The sequence below is a fragment of the Xylona heveae genome, assembly GCF_001619985.1.
Source record: "Xylona heveae TC161 unplaced genomic scaffold L228scaffold_8, whole genome shotgun sequence".
Lineage (NCBI taxonomy): Eukaryota > Fungi > Ascomycota > Xylonomycetes > Xylonales > Xylonaceae > Xylona > Xylona heveae.
Window position 1 is genome coordinate 476,575 of NW_017264200.1, and position 16,739 is coordinate 493,313.

Below are 16,739 nucleotides of genomic sequence, written 5' to 3' on the forward strand. Positions count from 1 at the left end.
GAAGCTCAAGAGGTAAAGTCAATACTATATTCTAAATCTGTAACTGATACTGGTATTCTTGTAAGCTAAATTGAATCTTATTAGGCCCTGCGTACGTGTCGCCTGTTCATCAGGCGGTTTGGATGACGTTTTGGAGAGCGAAGCGAAGGCGGAAGCCCCCAAAGAGGGAACGAGTTGAACCGCAAGCAATCACCACCAGGGAAATTCAACCAAAGTAACTGACCGCTAGGATTCTGTTCCCAACCATCTAATATTCATTCCTTCCCTTATCCTTTTGCCCTCCTTCCATTAACATCTATTCTCTACTCGTCGGCTTTACCGCTGCGGGATCCCTCCTTCTCAATCTCCAATCTCTTTCCACGGCGAAGCCTCCCCCCTCGATCATTCTCCCCCAGGATCCGAGGACCCTTTTCAGCCCCACCACCCTTTCCTTCAGCTGTTCCTCCGGCCAAAAACGACACAAAACTATAAACTAATACAATTACAACATGTCTGCGCCTTCGCCAAAAGATGAGAATGGATCTGCCCAGAATAAGGGCTCTTCGGGCTCTTGGACATCGCTCCTCAAGGTGTGTCCACGATCCCTCGGCTGCCTTCCGACCCTCCCTTCTTTGCGGCCTAAACCTCACTGGCGGTGCCGGAATCAAAGTTCGAGAATCCCTCATATTAACAGCTAGGCTTTGCTTGATTTTTAGTCCTTGACCTCATTCAACGGTGACATTTCGAGTTTCACCGCACCGCCATTTATCCTTTCTCCCACGTCGCTCGTTGAATACTCTTCATACTGGGCAGAACACCCTAGCATCTTCGTCGCGCCCGCGAGTGAACCCGACCCCGCCAAGCGCGCGTTACTCGTCCTTAAATGGTTCCTCAGTACCCTGAAGCAGCAGTACAGTAGCCGGAATGACAAGCTGGGAAGCGAAAAGAAGCCATTGAATCCCTTCCTTGGAGAACTGTTTCTAGGCAAGTGGGACGATGAGGCTGGCACCACGCATCTGGTCTCTGAGCAAGTCAGGTATGTTGCAAAGTCCTCCACACAGGCATAACTATGCTTTTCCCATCAATTGCCCTAACGTGTTTCAATTACTATAGCCATCACCCTCCCGTTACTGGATACCATATTTGGAACGATAAGCATGGCGTGCGCGTAAGTTTGACGACTGTAGAAAGAACCTATGGGAGCATTTTTGCTCACAATTACCTCCGCAGCTCACCGGCTACAACGGTCAAAAGGCATCAGTTACTCGAAGAATTGATGTGAAGCAAATCGGCCACGCCATTCTACACGTTGACAAGTTTGACGAAGACTATCTTATCACGCTTCCTTCGCTTCACATTGAGGGCATCATTTATGGTGCGCCATTTGTCGAGCTCAACAAATGCTCGTACATTCAATCAAGCACAGGCTACACGGCGAAGATTGACTACAGCGGCAAGGGCTGGCTCTCTGGAAAGAAGAACACCTTCACCGCTGTGCTTTACCCTGAAGGCAAGGAAAAGGAGCCCTTGTACACCGTCGACGGACAGTGGACAGACAAGTTCACAATCCGTGATGCGCGCACGAAGAAGGAGATTGAGGCATACGATGCCAAGGCAAGCCAGACGACGCCTTTGACGGTTGCTCCCATTGAGCAACAAGACCCTTTTGAGTCGCGCCGGGCCTGGAAGAAGGTTGCCGAGGCCATCTTGAGCGGTGATATGGAGACTACATCTACGGAGAAATCCAAGATTGAAAATGAGCAGCGCGAGATGCGAAAGCAAGAGCGCGCAGAGGGCACCGAGTGGCAGCGCCGGTACTTTATCCCGACCGAGACCGACCCGATCTTTGAGAAACTTGCTGCGCCCATTGGCGAGAAGAGCGAGACTGAAAAGACTGGCGGCATGTGGAAGTGGGACAATGAAAAGGCAGCCCAGGCAGAAGCCAAGACTGGATAGACTGAAAGCAGTTATTGAGTAGGCTAATTATTTTTTTCTCCTTTTTACTTCTCTCGGTATTTTATTTCCCTTTCCCTTTTCAGCTGCTCCCATTCCTAGCTGTTCCACGCAGCAATATCATATTGTCGGTTTTATACTACCATTATTTATATCTTCTCTTCTTCCTTTTTTTTTTCTTTTTCCTTTTGCGGGATTTATCATTGTCCCAGTTTTCGTTTTCAATATGTAGGCCCTCTTATGTTCCCCTTTTCTTCTCTTCTCTTTTCCTTTTCTTCTCTTCCATACTCTTGACTTGCGGACATTTGGCCGATAGAAACAATCAACAAGCAATACGAGGGCCCTTTTGCTCCCTGATACAAACCTACAAGCCTATTTGATGTCTGATATCTTATCATTTTATCTTCTTATCTCCTTATCTTCTTATCTTACTTAATATATTAATCTTCACTGTCTTCTCTATTTACCTACTTACTTTTGGTTTTTTCCCCCTCTGATTTTGTCTCTCTCTCTTCGATGACGGTTGGGGCGGCGGCGGCGGCAGTAGCAGTGGCGATGGAAGTGGCAGTAGGAGCGGCAAGTACTATTATACTACGTTGTACAGTAGTATAGTACAGTAGAAATATAGTATTAGTAGAGTAGAGTATAGATTTAAAAATGTATATTTATCGCATAGCATACTTTACGCATTTTATTTGACTTCGACTGTTTGACTTGTGACTATGATTTGTGATTTGTAGGTTTGAGAGTTTGGACATGTGACTTGGACCAGCGGGAGTTGCGCGAGACCGCGAGAGTCGTGAACAAATCTGTTTCCACTGCGATTCATGTACGAGAGGAACATAATTTTACTGATATCGTTCCCAATTCAATTTTTGGGGCATACGTGTGACATGTACACTGTAGAGCTTATCCATAGCTACCTATCCATAGCTTAGGATACCTTTTAATTTTCATCATGTCTAAGATCCAAAGGAAGGAAGGAAGGAAGGAAGGAAGGAGAAAAAAGGAGTAAGGGGGACATAGATGTACAAATGCATGCATGCATGAATCATGGATGCATGAATCATGAATCATAAAAGATGAGTTATGAATTATGAATGGTGAACAATGGATGAAAAAAGATAAATGATGAATGAAGAATCATAAACGATGAATGATGAATGATAAAAGATGAGTGATAAAAGATGAATGATAAAATATATGTGATGAATAAATCTATTTTCCAAATTATCATCTACTACTTCCCTCCTTCCCTCCCTCCCTCTCTTTTTCTCTTAGTTCCGATGTGCTGTGCTGTGCTGTGCTGTGATGTGCTTGGCTCAGCTACACATCCTCGTAAATAATGGATAAATAAGGGGAGAAATAAGTAAATAAATAAATAAATAAGACATGGTGATAGAATGATATGTCAAGGGCGATAATATGTGATAGTAATGCAATTGTGAGAAAGAAAAGAAGAAAAGAAGAAAAGAAGAAAAGAAGAAAAGAAGAAAAGAAAAGAATGTATAGACACTGATTGAAATGGACAAGGGGCCAGAGGAGGAGAGGGAGGAGAAACTAAGAAAGGGAGGAAGGAGGAAAGAGGAAAGAAGAAAGGAGAGAAAACGCCTCGAAACGCCGTACCCGCAGAGGGACTTGTTAGCTTGTCCAAGTAGCCTGACCAAGAATAAATAAAGGAAACAGAAAAAAAGCAGAGGTACGGCGGCCTAGAAACCGATCATCGGTAGCCACGACGATATGAATCATAACTCAAATCCATTTCGTCCTGCGGCACGTTTCCATACCCTCGAGGATATCCCCGCGGGCTACCGGAGCGATCGTGACTGAATTCTTGCACACGAGGATTTGACCGTGGCGAGGAGGCAGCGGCATTAAGGAGACGGGTTTCGCTCTCGTTTGAGTCGCGGTACATTGCCACGCGGCCGGGGTCGCCCAAGTCGACGTAGCCCGACGAGCCGAGGCCTTCGCGCGATTCGGACGAACTGGAGCGGTGTTCGAGCGGAGGACGGGAGTAGCCGGCAGTGTCGCCGGACATGGCGCGTTGCAGACGTGAGGGCGCAGGACTCGAGGCTCGAGAGGAAGAAGCAGGAGAGCCAGGACGGTCTTCGAAAGCAAAGAAGCTGCGGGGGGTAGGCGAACGAATAGACACGGCGTCAATGGGACGGCCAAAAATCTCGCCGCCTCCGTGCTCGTCGCCGAATTCGTCGCGGTTCTTATAGTAGCTGAAATCGAGATGGTTTTCGGGCACGACTTCAAACGGCGCAGCAGCGTTTGCACTCTTGCCGGGATGTCCTTGAGTCATGTTTTGCATGAAAATGTCGCTGTAACCGGCCACGCTGGCAGTATCGCTGTCTTGGTCAAGACGTCCAGAATAGATTTGGCTGAGCATGTGCTGCGCCTTGGCGTGCACCATGGGCGTGATAAGTGGCTTGTAGAGGACAGGATGACCAAAGCGAACGGCAAGGCGTTCATTCTTTCGGGCATTCTTGGCGGCAATCTCGGGTGGGATAGCAAGAGTAGACTCCGCATCCGTGCTGAGCGACTTGGTGTAGTAATGCATTCTGTCGTCAAACACTTTGTTGCAGTAGATCTTGTAGCCCAGTAATAGGATGGGAAGAGGAGCCATGCAGATAAGCATAATCCAGGTGCCCTTGGCGACAACCACCAAAGCAACAATAACATTCGCAAGGACCGTGGCGAAGAGGAATCGATTAAACAAGACTCGCCAAAATTGGCCGCCTGACTCGGTCTTGGTGATGAAGACGTAACTGTTTTGATAATTAGAATTTGCTGTTTGAAGAAAACAGATTGCAGGGAATTCAAGGCACACTTACAGCAAGAGATACTTCTTCAGCCATGCATCAATACCAAAATAAAGTGCAGTGACCGGCAGGATGATGGGCTGCAAAGTGGCAAAGCAGAGCGCAATGGTCGCATAGAAGAGGAACTGGACACAACGATGGTGTTAGCAAAGGGAAAAAAAAACATATCAATCTGATAAAAGTGACCAGGCACTTACGTAGTTGTAGTAGCTCGCATAGTCAAATGCAGGAGGAGCTGTCCATTCAATCAACTGTCTTGGCGTGGGACTCAAGCACTTCCTGGCGAACCAAGTCGTACTAAGATTCCAGATCTGAGCAAGATCCGCAGCTGCGCCCAAATTTCGTTGCAAGATCCATGTAACCCAGTACGTCGACACTTGGCAGAGTGCTGACATGACCTTGAAAAACAAATGACCAGATTTGATCGCTTCCCACGCATTCTGGTTCTCCTTCTTGGCATTGATGACCGCAGAAACAAAGTTCCAGAGCGTCGCAAAGAGTGAGAAGATGATCAAGTTGTTAAATACGAAGAACGCATAGAGTTTATGCATCACGTGTCGTTCTCGTGATGTCTTTGTAAGATCACCTGCCCGCATCGAAAGGCGGCGGAAAATGGTGGGCAAGAGGAGATAAAACAACGAAGTGATGGCCGGAGACAGAATACCCTGAATAATGGCCCACCACCGCTGATTTGCATACAATTGCTTTTGGAAGCCGGGCCATACAAGACCAAGATTGTAGAGATTCGACAAAAAGACGGCAATGAGGGCATTGGGCACGACCCAAATGAGCGTGAGGACTGCGACCCAGATGTTGTTGACAAATCCTCTCCATCGTCGCGTCTTCTGGGTTAGAGGAAGATTCTTCCAGATCAAGTCATTCGGCTTAGGAGCCAGGCCAACTCTCGCACCCTGAGGATGCTTTTTCCGAGCCGTATACGCAACAGCGTGCGCTTCTGGAATGGTCTGGTAACTGGCAAAACCGTACGGCATCGCATTTCGTTTATCGATCGATTCACGAACATCCTTGATCTCCGCCTCGAGGGCACGGATACGCTCGGTCAGGTAGTCAATGGCGTCGACTTTCTGCCCTTCCTTGTAGGAATTATCCTTCTTCGGTACCCGGCATGTCGGACGATTGGGAGGAAGCTTGTCGGGATTTTTGAGGTACTTGGCCAAGTACGATTCAAGTTTGCGGACCGCATCGTCGTGAGACTCAATCAGTTCGGGGAGATCCTTGACGTTTCTAGCGATCGCACAACGAGGGGGTTCTGGGGTAGCCTTGATCCCGTCAATGATACGACCAATGCCCTCATCCGTTCGGTAAGCCTTGGGAATTCCTGTGAGCTAAATAAAAAAAAAAAAAGATCCGTCAGTCCGGCAATCCCATGTCTGAGAAAAGTCTAGTTTTCAATCCTACCATAAGGGTGCGCGAGTGTAACGCATGCTGGTATTCCGTGCTGTCAAAGTATTGCCTCCGTAATCGAGTGATGGTGCGGTAATGAAACCAGAGGACCACGGCGATAATAATGTCAAAGGCCCAGGCAACGATAACCTGCGCCCACATTGGTTTGCCAACAACATTTTGCGGTGTCATCATCATGAACGCCCGATCAGCAAGGCTTCCGGTCCCAGGCGACTTGCTGAATGCGACATTGACTGGAATGATGATGCCACACCCAATGACGCTCATGACAAGGAAGAGATCGCGGCACATGCGAGTGAAGCGCAAGAAGACAATGGCATCGAGACCGAGCTTGTCAAAGAGAGAGGCCTCCCGCGTGGTCATGACCGGATTCACCCAGGCGAACACGCCATTTCCAAGCACTGGTGGTGCATGCTTCTCATCGGCATGCTTCACTTTTGGTGCGTACACCCAAGAATTGTAAGGTCGTAGAAAGGAAAAACACAGGGCGATAATGACGGTGAGCGTAACTGAAGTAACCAGAGAAGCCCAAAAGGCATTGACTTGGAGCTGTGAAACGCTTTAGCATGCTTCAGTTATTGACATTGGGTATGATTTGCATTAAACTTACACTAGTTGCAAATGGATTGGAGATCAGCGACAAGAACTCGTCGAGGCCTTGATTGCCAGTGCCGTCTCGGGCAACGAGTCCCTGTGCTGACACCATGTTGGTGGCAGTAGACGATGCTGAACCGGCAGCAGCGGACAAGAGTGGTCCAGCAATATCTTTCTTTCTTTCTTTCTCCCTCACTCAATCTCTCTCGCTCTCTCTCCGAAAAGCGAATGATATGGCTTCTTCCTTTGCTTCTGTTTTCTTTCTCTTCTTCTCAGAGGCCGGCCTCGAAGAAGTCACTTTGGATGAGAGTCGACTACAAGGGAACCAAAAAAAGCCCCGCGTATTCTATAGTTGCCCAAAAGAATCACAATCGGCGTTGACAGGGATGATTTCTCTTCTTTTTCCTTTGGGAGGAATCAAGCCATGACGTCGTGGGAGGAATACGATACGAAAATAGACACAACGGCGAGAAGAGCGAGCGTTGCAACCGAGTAAGTTAGTGATCGTCTCAAACGGACAGGGATATGGGAGCAGTCCACAGAGGGAAGAAACACAACAATGTTCATACAATAATGGGAACAATGCACTTTGAAATATCAGGATCAAAGAAAAGTCAGAAGGAAAAGAAGAGATGAAGGGACCCAAAAAAAAAAGAAAGAACAATGAAGCGATGGGGACTATTGAGGATTCCAGACTATTCAACAATCACGATGAGAATGGGGTGCGTGGGGACGGTCGTAATGTGGCCGATTTGAAACTTTGCTTGTCTTGTTGCTGCCGTTTCGGTGTTCCTTTAAGTATCTTCCATACAAAGATGCCAGCAATTAAGGAGAACGGAGACTTTGGTCGACTTAAGGTGGCAGCTTCTGCCGTCTACTCCACCTTTGGGGGGGTAGGAAAGCCAGAGGTAACGATGCGCCGTATCGCGGATAACGGGAATTTGATGCCTTGGGGGCTTGCGTGTGGATTCAATCGTAAGGGCAAAAAAAGGGTCCAAATGACCGAAAATGTCTTAGTCGGGCTGAATTCCTCTCACCGAACACGCGTGGCCTCGCGAAAACTGTAGGCCATTCATCCCTCTTGCGCACCCTTGGCCCGCTCTATTCCACGGCCGATACGAGTCTAGCCCTTGGCACTCGGCATAAGGGGGGAGCAAGTCACTCTTCGCCTGTCAGACGGTATATGGGCAAGATAGGCACTAAACTTTTTTAATTTGCTCTCTGCCGCGCAATTTTACTATTATTAATGCGAGGAGGCCATAGGCAGAAGAGGAAGGAGAAAAAGAAGGAAGCAGCAGCAGCATCACAGCCTTGATAGCAACTCTTATTCTTTCTCATCCCTTGCGTTGATAGTTGCTTCTTTCAGGAGAGTTCCAACCAGATAAAATTCCAGTGCAGTAACTTATCGCTTCGAACTTTTCATGCTGTTCTTTTAATAGCTCCTCACGCATCCGAGGGCGCCGCTTAGCAGGCCATCCAAAACGGTAATTGTCAGCGTGCTCTTACAGTAATATTACCAGCGTGCCTCACGGCGTCCGTGGGGCAAGTGGTATCTGTCCATGATGTGAACGATTGATTCCGAATTTGGCCAGAAAACATCCCAAGTCGAAAAGCAAGAAACTCCGTCCTCTTACCATTCCATAATAAATCAAGCAATACATTTGACAATCAAAACTCAATCAAAGAGCAACACAATACTTTTTAAAACCGGAAAAACCATGACTTTAGGACAAAAACAAAGTGAACAAGAACATTTTTTTCGTCTCGTGAAATGGGCATCAATTTGTCATTACACTATTTACGTCTTTAAACCGAAAAAGAATAAAGGAAATCCAAATGATCCAAAGGCACGTGGCCCATTCTGTGACCAAAACGATCCCCGTATCGGGTCATCTGTCACGGGTATCTTTTCCGTGCACACAAGACCATTTTTTGCCCGTTGAAAGCACTTTAAACCTGGCCAGCAGTGTTGAAGTCCTTCAGAGCAGTGGCGAGACGGACAGACATGGTCTTCTCACCCTCGCGAACCCAGTTGCGGGGGTCGAAGAACTTCTTGTTGGGCTTGTCAGCACCATCGGGGTTGCCGACCTGGGTCTGGATGTAGTCCTTGTTCTTCAGGACGAAGTCACGGATACCCTCAAGGTAGGCGAACTGAAGGTCAGTGTCGAGGTTGACCTTAACGACACCGTAGCTGATGGCGTCAGTGTACTCCTTCTTGGAGGAGCCAGAGCCACCGTGGAAGACAAGGAAGACGGGCTTGTCAGTCTTGGTGTTCTCCTGCTCCTTGACGTACTTCTGGTGCTTGCTGAGGAGCTCGGGGTGGAGACGGACGTTGCCAGGCTTGTAGACACCGTGGACGTTACCGAAAGCAGCGGCAATGGTGAAGTAGGGGGAGACCTTGTTCAAAGCCTTGTAGATGTTGTGGATGTCCTCAGGCTGAGTGTAGAGGGAGTTGTTGTCAACATCCTCGTTGTTGACACCGTCCTCCTCACCACCAGTGATACCGATCTCCATCTCGATGAACTGCTTCCAGGGAGCAGCACGCTTGAGGTACTTGGCAGTAGTCTCAATGTTCTCCTCGGGGTTCTCCTCAGAAAGGTCAATCATGTGGGAAGAGAAGAGAGGCTCGCCGTGGAGCTTGAAGTAGGCCTCATCCTCGTCCATCATACCGTCCAACCAAGGCAGGAGCTTCTTGGCGCAGTGGTCGGAGTGAAGGACAACGGGGATGCCATAGGTGGGGGCAACGGAGCGGATGTAGTGAGCGGCGGCGATGGCACCAGCAATGGAAGCCTGCTGCTTGTCGTTCTTGACACCCTGCTCAAAAATTAGTACCATATATCACAAGCCGGAACAGAAATTTCCCATTTTCTTTTTGAGGGTGCAAAAGAACGTACCTTGCCGGCGAAGTAAGCGGCACCTCCGTTGGAGACCTGGAGGATGATGGGAGACTTGTTGTCGCGGGCAGCCTCGAGGGAAGCGACGACAGTGGAAGAGGAGGTGACGTTCTAACTTGAATTAGTTTCCCAATTCGGACAAGACGCTAAGTCAGGGAGATGAGAAAAGACTTACAATAGCGGGAATGGCGAACTGCTTCTCCTGGCAGTACTTGAAGAGCTGTTCCGCGAAATTGCACGTTAGCCAGAGTCCTTTCCATTCTCATTCTGATGCCCCTGCCCATTGGATCGTATGGGTCGATGGAGGAGCAGCAGGAATTGATGGCAAGAGGTAGTGAAACTTACGTTGTAGACGTCATCGCCGACGATGACACCGGTCTTTCTGGTCAGAATGTCGGTAGCACCCATTTTGACGGTAGGAATACTGAAAATGATTGAACTCGTATTAGCGATTGAGTTTTTGATGATGATGGAGAAACTTCTTTGACCAATGTCGATGGAAAAAGTCACGAAATTGACCACAGTGAAGCGGGGCAACTTCGAACGAGGTGGGGCAAAGGTGGCGGCTGAAAGAAGCTCGGCCAAGAAGAAGGGGAGAGGGCAATCGACTCACCAGTCGTAAAAGTCGTAAAAGGTTTTGGGGTATAGATGTGAATGAATTGGATTTACAGTGAATAGGAAAATTGGAAGACTGAAAAGTCGAAGGCTAGGGAGGATGAGAGAAGAATAAGTAGCTCGAGGTTCGGAGAATGACAGGACACAGCTTGGTGGGGTGAATGCTTGGATGATTCTATGCTCTAGGCAATGGCGTGGTGGGGTGGTTGGACAGAATCACCACGCCAACGACGTCAAATGGTCCGAGGAGGGCCCGCTAATTGGCAAGCTGAGCCCCGTCGGGGCCCGCCAGCAAATTCCTTCTTGTGCGGTCATTTGCCAATGGGAGGAGATGAAGCTGCGTGACTAAAACGTATGAATTACACTACCCACTCCTCCTACATTTCGACCTAATGAACGGCCATCATCATCATCATCACCTTTGGGCTACTTGGAAGGAAAAGAGCGGAAACGATGAGAGAAAAAAGAGGTATCTTATCACTCTTTCTAAACCTCATCTTGTACCTCTACACACGACTATAGCGGTGAATTGACCAAGGACACGGTTACTGTAACTTTCCTCTGGCGGGCATAATGAGGATTCCCGGGACTCAGATGAACGCACCATCACAGTATCTCCTCGTACCTCAGCAATCTCCGCTCTCCCCCTTTCGGTGTCCAAGATTTCTTCCTGATTCCTCAGGCGACGTCATGCTGATACAAAGGTAATTTTCCCCTTCCTCCCGCCTTCATTGATCGTCCGTATCGGAGTCAAGTCCCAAACTCAATCTCGCTTGGCGGAAGCATGTTGGGGAGACGTCCAAGTTACCTCATACCCGTCATATTATATCATAATCCTCTGTATCTCGTAATTCTGGTGAAATCAAGTAATTTCCTTCATCAAAATTCGGTAGTATTAGTTATCGGATTTTTGTTTTGTCCATTATCCAACCATCCAAATCATATTGATTGCTCGCAACGTCTGCTATTTTCTCACGAGCAAGAGGGGTGAGGGGCAGAGGGGAAGCCCCGCCGTGAGGTAGCGGTACATCATGGACCTCTCATGTTTCGTAATCCCCACTACATCATTCGCTCCAAACACGTGTTTCGGAGCAAGATAATCGCTCTACGGTGTGGTGAGAGATGTCTCAAAACGCACGAAAAGAAATCAACAACAGCATCAAAAATAGTAGAGATGAGACAAAAAATTATATTGATATTAAACTCTATCTGGTTGATCATGCCTAATCTGTACCGGTAATACATTGCCAATGTGCGGCGCGGCCGGAAATAGTCTAACCTTGTCACCACACAAATATCGCTCACGCATACAGCTTGCATTTATTTTTCGCGTACTGGCTTTGCCGCGTTCCGTTTTTACGGCGCGACTACTGCACCTGCACTGGCTGAATCGAGACCGTCCGCCTCACAACACCAGGCGCGCCTTTGAGTCTGATCTCCACCTCAAAATCACCCAACTCCTTGACTCGATCAGTCTCGCCCTCGCCTTGTTGCCGGCGACGGCCGACAAAATGAATATCCTCAGCTGAGAGCACAACTCGTGCAGTCTCCTGGTTCCCACCGAGCAGCGCTTTGATGCTCGATGCAATGTCAGCAGTTGATACAGAGCCGTGAATACCGACAACTTCCTGTCCAGGGGCGGGTTCTGAAGCTGCCGCAAGATCAGCCGCTGCAGAATTGACGGCCCGGCTTCGAGACTTTGGCGTTGCTTTCTCTTCCCGCGGAACTGCAATTGGCGTGCGGTAGAATTCAATTCTCTCAGGCACAACTGTAGTCAGGATTTCGGTCACCCGTTGTGGCTATCAGGAAAACAAAATTAGTCCATGTTATGTTTGGCGGATTGAACAGACAAGGTGAGACGACGTACGGATAAAAGAGGAACATCAACCCCAATCTGTTCGTGCTTTTTGGCTTTCTTCTCCTTCTTCTCCCAGATCTCAGTCTTCTTCTCTGGTTGGTCTGGCCGGAATGTAGCATCTCTCTCAAACTTGGCACCTTCTAAGCCCAATTCGCGAATTTGTATGGTTGAAACATATTCCGCCATTCCGTTGGGATACCACTGATTGCGCATTCGGCCGGCGGCAACGGGAATAATGGCACCTATCAGCCGTACAGTATCAGCATCGCTTTATTCCATTAAGAAGCGCAATTGAAAGGACCGGCGGTTGATGTACGGACCTCGGCGTCCATATTTTGGGACATCTTGAAGCAAACGGACTTTCAGGGATGATGATTGTTGCGCAAGTTTCTTCTTTCCCCGGATTTGCTGAACAAAAGGGTTCGGCGATGACTCAATGCCTCTCGAAATCCTCTTCATGCATGATGCACATGTAGTAGATCTCAGAGACCCTAGAAAAGATGCCATTTTTGCTCGATGAGGCCTCTATGAGTCCCCGTGTCGTTGATGCACACGCAAATCAAAGTCAAGTTGTAAATTGGATTGTCTTTTAGGAATATTTGGGCCACCGTATTAAGCGTACCTCGGTAGCAAGCCAGCCGACGCGACCCCTGGGCCCCAGGCTTCAGCAGCAACGCAGAAATAAACTGGGGAACACAGCCCAAAAGCTTGTCCGGTTGGTGAGGGGAACCAAATACGCCGAGATGCAGCTCCCCCATGTGGTTTGTATCTTCGGCTCAGCGGCCAAAGGTTCCTGGCAGGGTTGAAGCTGCGCATTATCCCGGAAAATTTGCGCCGATTGCATGAGAAACGTCTGGGGCCCGATCTGATTGCCATTACCATAGCGCTGCATGGATTTACGTTCCACGGCCTCATCATGAGAGGCCTTGGACTTCAATCTAAAACGCTATAGATTTTCTTTGTGGACCCCGAGGTCGTATACGGAATGCCCGATAAACCACTTACTGTAGCTGCGTATGCTGCCGGAGCATCTTTGGCTGCAGCAACCCTAGTATACGTTTTTGGACCGACCTTCTTCATCGATGGAGACCTCGATGACTCCGGCAGCTCACGCAAGAAAGGCGTCGTTGGCCTCTATAACCCAGCAAACGACTGCTTCATCAACTCTGTTTTGCAAACCCTGGCCGGACTAGCAGATCTTCGAATTTATCTGATACGAGAGATACACCGGAGGAAGCTCGATGGGAATATTGTCTACAGAGTTGACTCAGAAGGTCAGAATAAGAGCCGAATTGAAAGACGGAAGCAAGAAAGCTTGCTGCAGGGAGTAGTCACTTCGGCGCTGAAAGAAGTCCTGGATAATTTAAATGAAAGACCATTATATAAGAAGACAATTTCGGCGGGCACTTTCATTTCGGCCTTGGAGCAAGCGTTCGACTCCAGGATCAGCCGCCAACAGCAGGATGCTCAAGAGTTCCTGCAAGTAGTAGCGGAACGATTGAGTGACGAATACCATGCCGGTCGAGCTGCGCGAGCAAGGGTCCGTACCCTGATCGAAAAAGGCGCTTCCCAGCATGATGACGACGAAAAAGCTTTCCCGGAAGCGGAGAAAGATCCGCAGAGACTGGGTGAAGAGGTGGTTGAGGACGAAGAAGGCTTTCCCTTGGAGGGCTGCCTTGAATCACAAATTGAATGCCTTACATGTCACTTTCAGCCCAAACCGAGCAAATCGACTTTCGTCACGCTGACGCTTCATGTTCCCATGAAAAGTTCGACTTCATTGGACGAGTGCTTTGATAGTCTCTTCAAAACGGAGTATATTGAGGATTTCAAGTGTGAAAAATGTCGCCTTCAACATGCCTTTGATTGTTTAGCTCGGAACGCTGCAAGCGCCACAGGTACCGCGCGGGAGGCCATGGAGCAGGATATGAATAAGCTTGAGCGAGCTATTCAAGAGGATCCGGAAATTCCTCCGGAGGGGGTGATTCTGCCTGATGCCAAATACGCCCCCAAGAGGCGTATTGCTCGACATACCAGGATTGTCGCATTTCCAAAAATTATGGCTATACACCTCTCGCGATCTATTTTCGATCCGATGAGCGTCTCGACCAAGAATGCTGCAAAAGTCACCTTTCCTGAGCGACTGCCAATAGGAAGTCTTTTGAGAAGCAAGAAATATACGCTGCTTGGAATGATTACGCACAAGGGTAGTCATAATAGCGGGCACTATGAGTCTTTTCGAAGGCAGACAATGGTGACTCCATTTTCGACACCTCTTGGTCACAATCCGAGCGGGCCGTATAGTCCACTTCCCACCCCTGCCCAGTCCAGACCCATCAGTCCTCACTCTGTTGACCAGAGGAAGAGCTTGCAAGAACAGAATCCGGAGTCTAGTGCTGAGCTCGAAAATAATCAGCATAGTCGGTCATCCCCGTTGTCGTCAGCTTCTCAGTCCTCAATACCTTCCTCTTTAGATTCACCTTCTGGACATTCTAGGAAGAAGAGATCAATTTCATCCTCCAGGAATCGAATCTCACGCGTTGCGCGAAATTCGATGGAATCTGCGAGGTCGTCTTCTAGAAAAACCGTTAAGCCTGAAGAGTCACGCTTAAAAAAGAAGAAGAAAACGAGCGACAGATGGTGGAGAATCAGCGATGACAAGGTCAAGGAAGGCAAGACAAGAGATGTCTTGAGTATGCAAAAGGAAGTATATATGCTTTTTTATGAAATTGAAAGGGACGATGACACATGAACGCTATGGTGGAGTCTGAATTTCTCCCTCTTATACCAATGCGCCGTTCGCAACTCACGTATCCTCTCTCTTTTCCTTGATTCACTTTTTGATCCAGGGGCACATGCATTTTTGAGGACTGGCATGCACGCCATGCATAGTTAGGTAGATATTGTGCCAGTATATATAGAGGAATCTCGCCCGGCAAAGCAGAAGTTCATGAGACCCTGATCATATATTTAGTACAGCTGGCATGACTTAGAGCATGCAAATTTGAAAATAACGGTCCGTGCATTAGGAGTCATGGTATTATCTCGGTACTATCGATTGGGAAATCCGGATTGGTCGACCCAAAGAACGAGATAATTTGCCGTAAGCATAAGATTCCGATAGAGTCCAGCGTAGATAATCTATTTCGATTTTTCGAATCCAGGCACCCCTTCTAGCCCTCCTATGCTGCGGGTGAATTCTTCAAAGTCGACTCCTTGGGACTCGAATAGTGCCTTTGCTTTGACCATTGCTGCTGTTTGTCTTTCAGGCGTGAAGCCTCCAGGCTGAGAGCTTTCGTACTGAATGATCTCGATCCATCTAAAGAATAGATTCTCCTTCCCCATGAGGGTCAATTGGTCCTAGCGCACGACGTTTAAATTAGAATCTCCGCATGCCCTAGCTTAACCAATGCCGTCGTATCTGTTCCTACTTACCTTGAATGCAATAAGCTTTCCTCTGGCTTCTTCCTCTGAGCCCTCGTCAAGCTTATGAACGTTCCAAGCCAACCAGCCGATTTTCGGTGTATGCATGAACACCGTTTTCTGAAAATCTTCCATGTCCAGCTCCTTCATATCAACCAAATCCGTCGCTGTGATCATAGCTCCATAATCCAGATCCCAATTCTTGTCCAGTAACATCAGACTCGTACGGCCCTCCATCCAGCGACGGTCAATTGCCGGCAGAATGCGCTTCTCCATTAAAACATCGCTGACAACGGAAGGATCATTCGCGTTGGCAGCTTTCTTCCTCTCTTCCCTGTCCCATCGACGTGAAGTACGCACGACAACCTCTTGGTCCTGAAAACCCACTCTTCTGCGCCAGGCCACGGCGCTGGCGGGCCGGGCGAAGAAGAAGGATAGCGGCCACGGTAGAATAAATCTTAATAAGGCAAAGTCGATAAAAAAGGTCACGGATCGTCGGAGGAGAGCTCGACTAAGTTCCGGCCAGCTCGCGGCGCTTGGGTTGAGTTTGTTGTTGTCCTTTATGATGGCTGCGTAAACGGGATAAACGGAGACAATTCGCCATATGAGGACAGCGATAATGGCAACGTTCATGAGCACGGGAACAGAGAAAGCCTTGCGCTTGAACTTCCATGGCAGGTTCTCGACGTGGGTAATGTAGAACTTGGACGGATCGAGTGTGTCGAGGAAAGGCGTCAGCTTGGCCGGAGCTTCAGAGAAGGGATCAATAGACTGGACTTTGGAGCCTGCGTTGGCATTTTGCTTGGAATTGACCGAGGACTTCAAGGCCCGTTTTGAAATGGGCATTGTTGCGGATTCAGCGCCTTTGGCGGGGTGGCTGCAGTGAAGCTTCGCTGGCAGCGCTCTGTTCTTGTTGACCAAACCGAATCACCCTCGCATATTATTATAAGGCTACGATGACGACACACTTGCCCCTGAGCTTTTGGAAAAGCTCTCGCACCACTGGCGATTTCTGAAATGTGGACTTTTCGAAGGGGAAAAAAATAGATATTTAAGTAGTCTTGGTGAAGTCAAACATAAAATGGATTGTTTTAATCGATTTTGAATAGAAATATTCACGTTAACTGATCCTCGGCGATATTGAGAGAAGAAAGTCGGATGAGTAAACACCAT

General features: G+C 48.3%; 6 protein-coding genes across 6 annotated transcripts; 2 read left to right on the forward strand and 4 right to left on the reverse strand.

Moving 5' to 3' along the window:
* Window positions 1–281: 281 nt before the first annotated feature.
* L228DRAFT_167057 (Oxysterol-binding protein) lies at window positions 282–2,044 on the forward strand. Its single transcript, XM_018329438.1, has 4 exons — window positions 282–569; window positions 696–1,015; window positions 1,093–1,147; window positions 1,210–2,044. The coding sequence occupies exons 1-4, from the start codon at window positions 489–491 to the stop codon at window positions 1,933–1,935; spliced, it is 1,182 nt and encodes a 393-aa protein (XP_018186695.1). The 5' UTR covers window positions 282–488; the 3' UTR covers window positions 1,936–2,044.
* Window positions 2,045–3,652: 1,608 nt separating this feature from the next.
* On the reverse strand, window positions 3,653–6,888 carry L228DRAFT_240020 (putative DUF221 domain protein; the record flags this gene model as incomplete). The annotated part of the gene is made up of 5 exons (XM_018331198.1): window positions 3,653–4,703; window positions 4,770–4,882; window positions 4,955–6,103; window positions 6,177–6,731; window positions 6,793–6,888. The coding sequence occupies 5 exons, from the start codon at window positions 6,886–6,888 to the stop codon at window positions 3,653–3,655; spliced, it is 2,964 nt and encodes a 987-aa protein (XP_018186696.1).
* A 1,838-nt stretch (window positions 6,889–8,726) lies between these two features.
* L228DRAFT_212556 (fructose-bisphosphate aldolase 1) lies at window positions 8,727–10,078 on the reverse strand (the record flags this gene model as incomplete). The annotated part of the gene is made up of 4 exons (XM_018329950.1): window positions 8,727–9,590; window positions 9,671–9,781; window positions 9,846–9,890; window positions 10,016–10,078. 4 exons carry the CDS (start codon window positions 10,076–10,078, stop codon window positions 8,727–8,729), a joined length of 1,083 nt encoding a protein of 360 aa, XP_018186697.1.
* A 1,410-nt stretch (window positions 10,079–11,488) lies between these two features.
* Window positions 11,489–12,724, reverse strand: L228DRAFT_248915 (hypothetical protein). The gene is made up of 3 exons (XM_018332971.1): window positions 12,464–12,724; window positions 12,153–12,385; window positions 11,489–12,084 (listed from the first exon to the last, which is right to left on the reverse strand). The coding sequence occupies exons 1-3, from the start codon at window positions 12,648–12,650 to the stop codon at window positions 11,653–11,655; spliced, it is 852 nt and encodes a 283-aa protein (XP_018186698.1). The 5' UTR covers window positions 12,651–12,724; the 3' UTR covers window positions 11,489–11,652.
* A 125-nt stretch (window positions 12,725–12,849) lies between these two features.
* Window positions 12,850–15,279, forward strand: L228DRAFT_248916 (cysteine proteinase). Its single transcript, XM_018332972.1, has one exon. It carries the CDS (start codon window positions 13,129–13,131, stop codon window positions 14,893–14,895), a length of 1,767 nt encoding a protein of 588 aa, XP_018186699.1. The 5' UTR covers window positions 12,850–13,128; the 3' UTR covers window positions 14,896–15,279.
* Window positions 15,090–16,622, reverse strand: L228DRAFT_167168 (hypothetical protein). Its single transcript, XM_018329439.1, has 2 exons — window positions 15,579–16,622; window positions 15,090–15,503 (listed from the first exon to the last, which is right to left on the reverse strand). Exons 1-2 carry the CDS (start codon window positions 16,410–16,412, stop codon window positions 15,285–15,287), a joined length of 1,053 nt encoding a protein of 350 aa, XP_018186700.1. The 5' UTR covers window positions 16,413–16,622; the 3' UTR covers window positions 15,090–15,284.
* Between the last annotated feature and the right edge of the window lie 117 nt (window positions 16,623–16,739).

What these genes read in the sequence shown, in the direction of transcription:
- L228DRAFT_167057 (XM_018329438.1), top strand. Translation starts at nt 489, where the DNA reads ATGTCTGCGCCTTCGCCAAAAGATGAGAATGGATCTGCCCAGAATAAG. An exon ending in CTGGTCTCTGAGCAAGTCAG is followed by an intron (nt 1,016 to 1,092) that starts GTATGTTGCAAA and finishes CAATTACTATAG; the next exon opens with CCATCACCCTCCCGTTACTG. An exon ending in ACGATAAGCATGGCGTGCGC is followed by an intron (nt 1,148 to 1,209) that starts GTAAGTTTGACG and finishes TTACCTCCGCAG; the next exon opens with CTCACCGGCTACAACGGTCA.
- L228DRAFT_248915 (XM_018332971.1), bottom strand. Translation starts at nt 12,650, where the DNA reads ATGGCATCTTTTCTAGGGTCTCTGAGATCTACTACATGTGCATCATGC. An exon ending in CCCAAAATATGGACGCCGAG is followed by an intron (nt 12,386 to 12,463) that starts GTCCGTACATCA and finishes TACGGCTGATAG; the next exon opens with GTGCCATTATTCCCGTTGCC. An exon ending in TTGATGTTCCTCTTTTATCC is followed by an intron (nt 12,085 to 12,152) that starts GTACGTCGTCTC and finishes TTTTCCTGATAG; the next exon opens with CCACAACGGGTGACCGAAAT.
- L228DRAFT_248916 (XM_018332972.1), top strand. Translation starts at nt 13,129, where the DNA reads ATGCCCGATAAACCACTTACTGTAGCTGCGTATGCTGCCGGAGCATCT.
- L228DRAFT_167168 (XM_018329439.1), bottom strand. Translation starts at nt 16,412, where the DNA reads ATGCCCATTTCAAAACGGGCCTTGAAGTCCTCGGTCAATTCCAAGCAA. An exon ending in GAAAGCTTATTGCATTCAAG is followed by an intron (nt 15,504 to 15,578) that starts GTAAGTAGGAAC and finishes GTCGTGCGCTAG; the next exon opens with GACCAATTGACCCTCATGGG.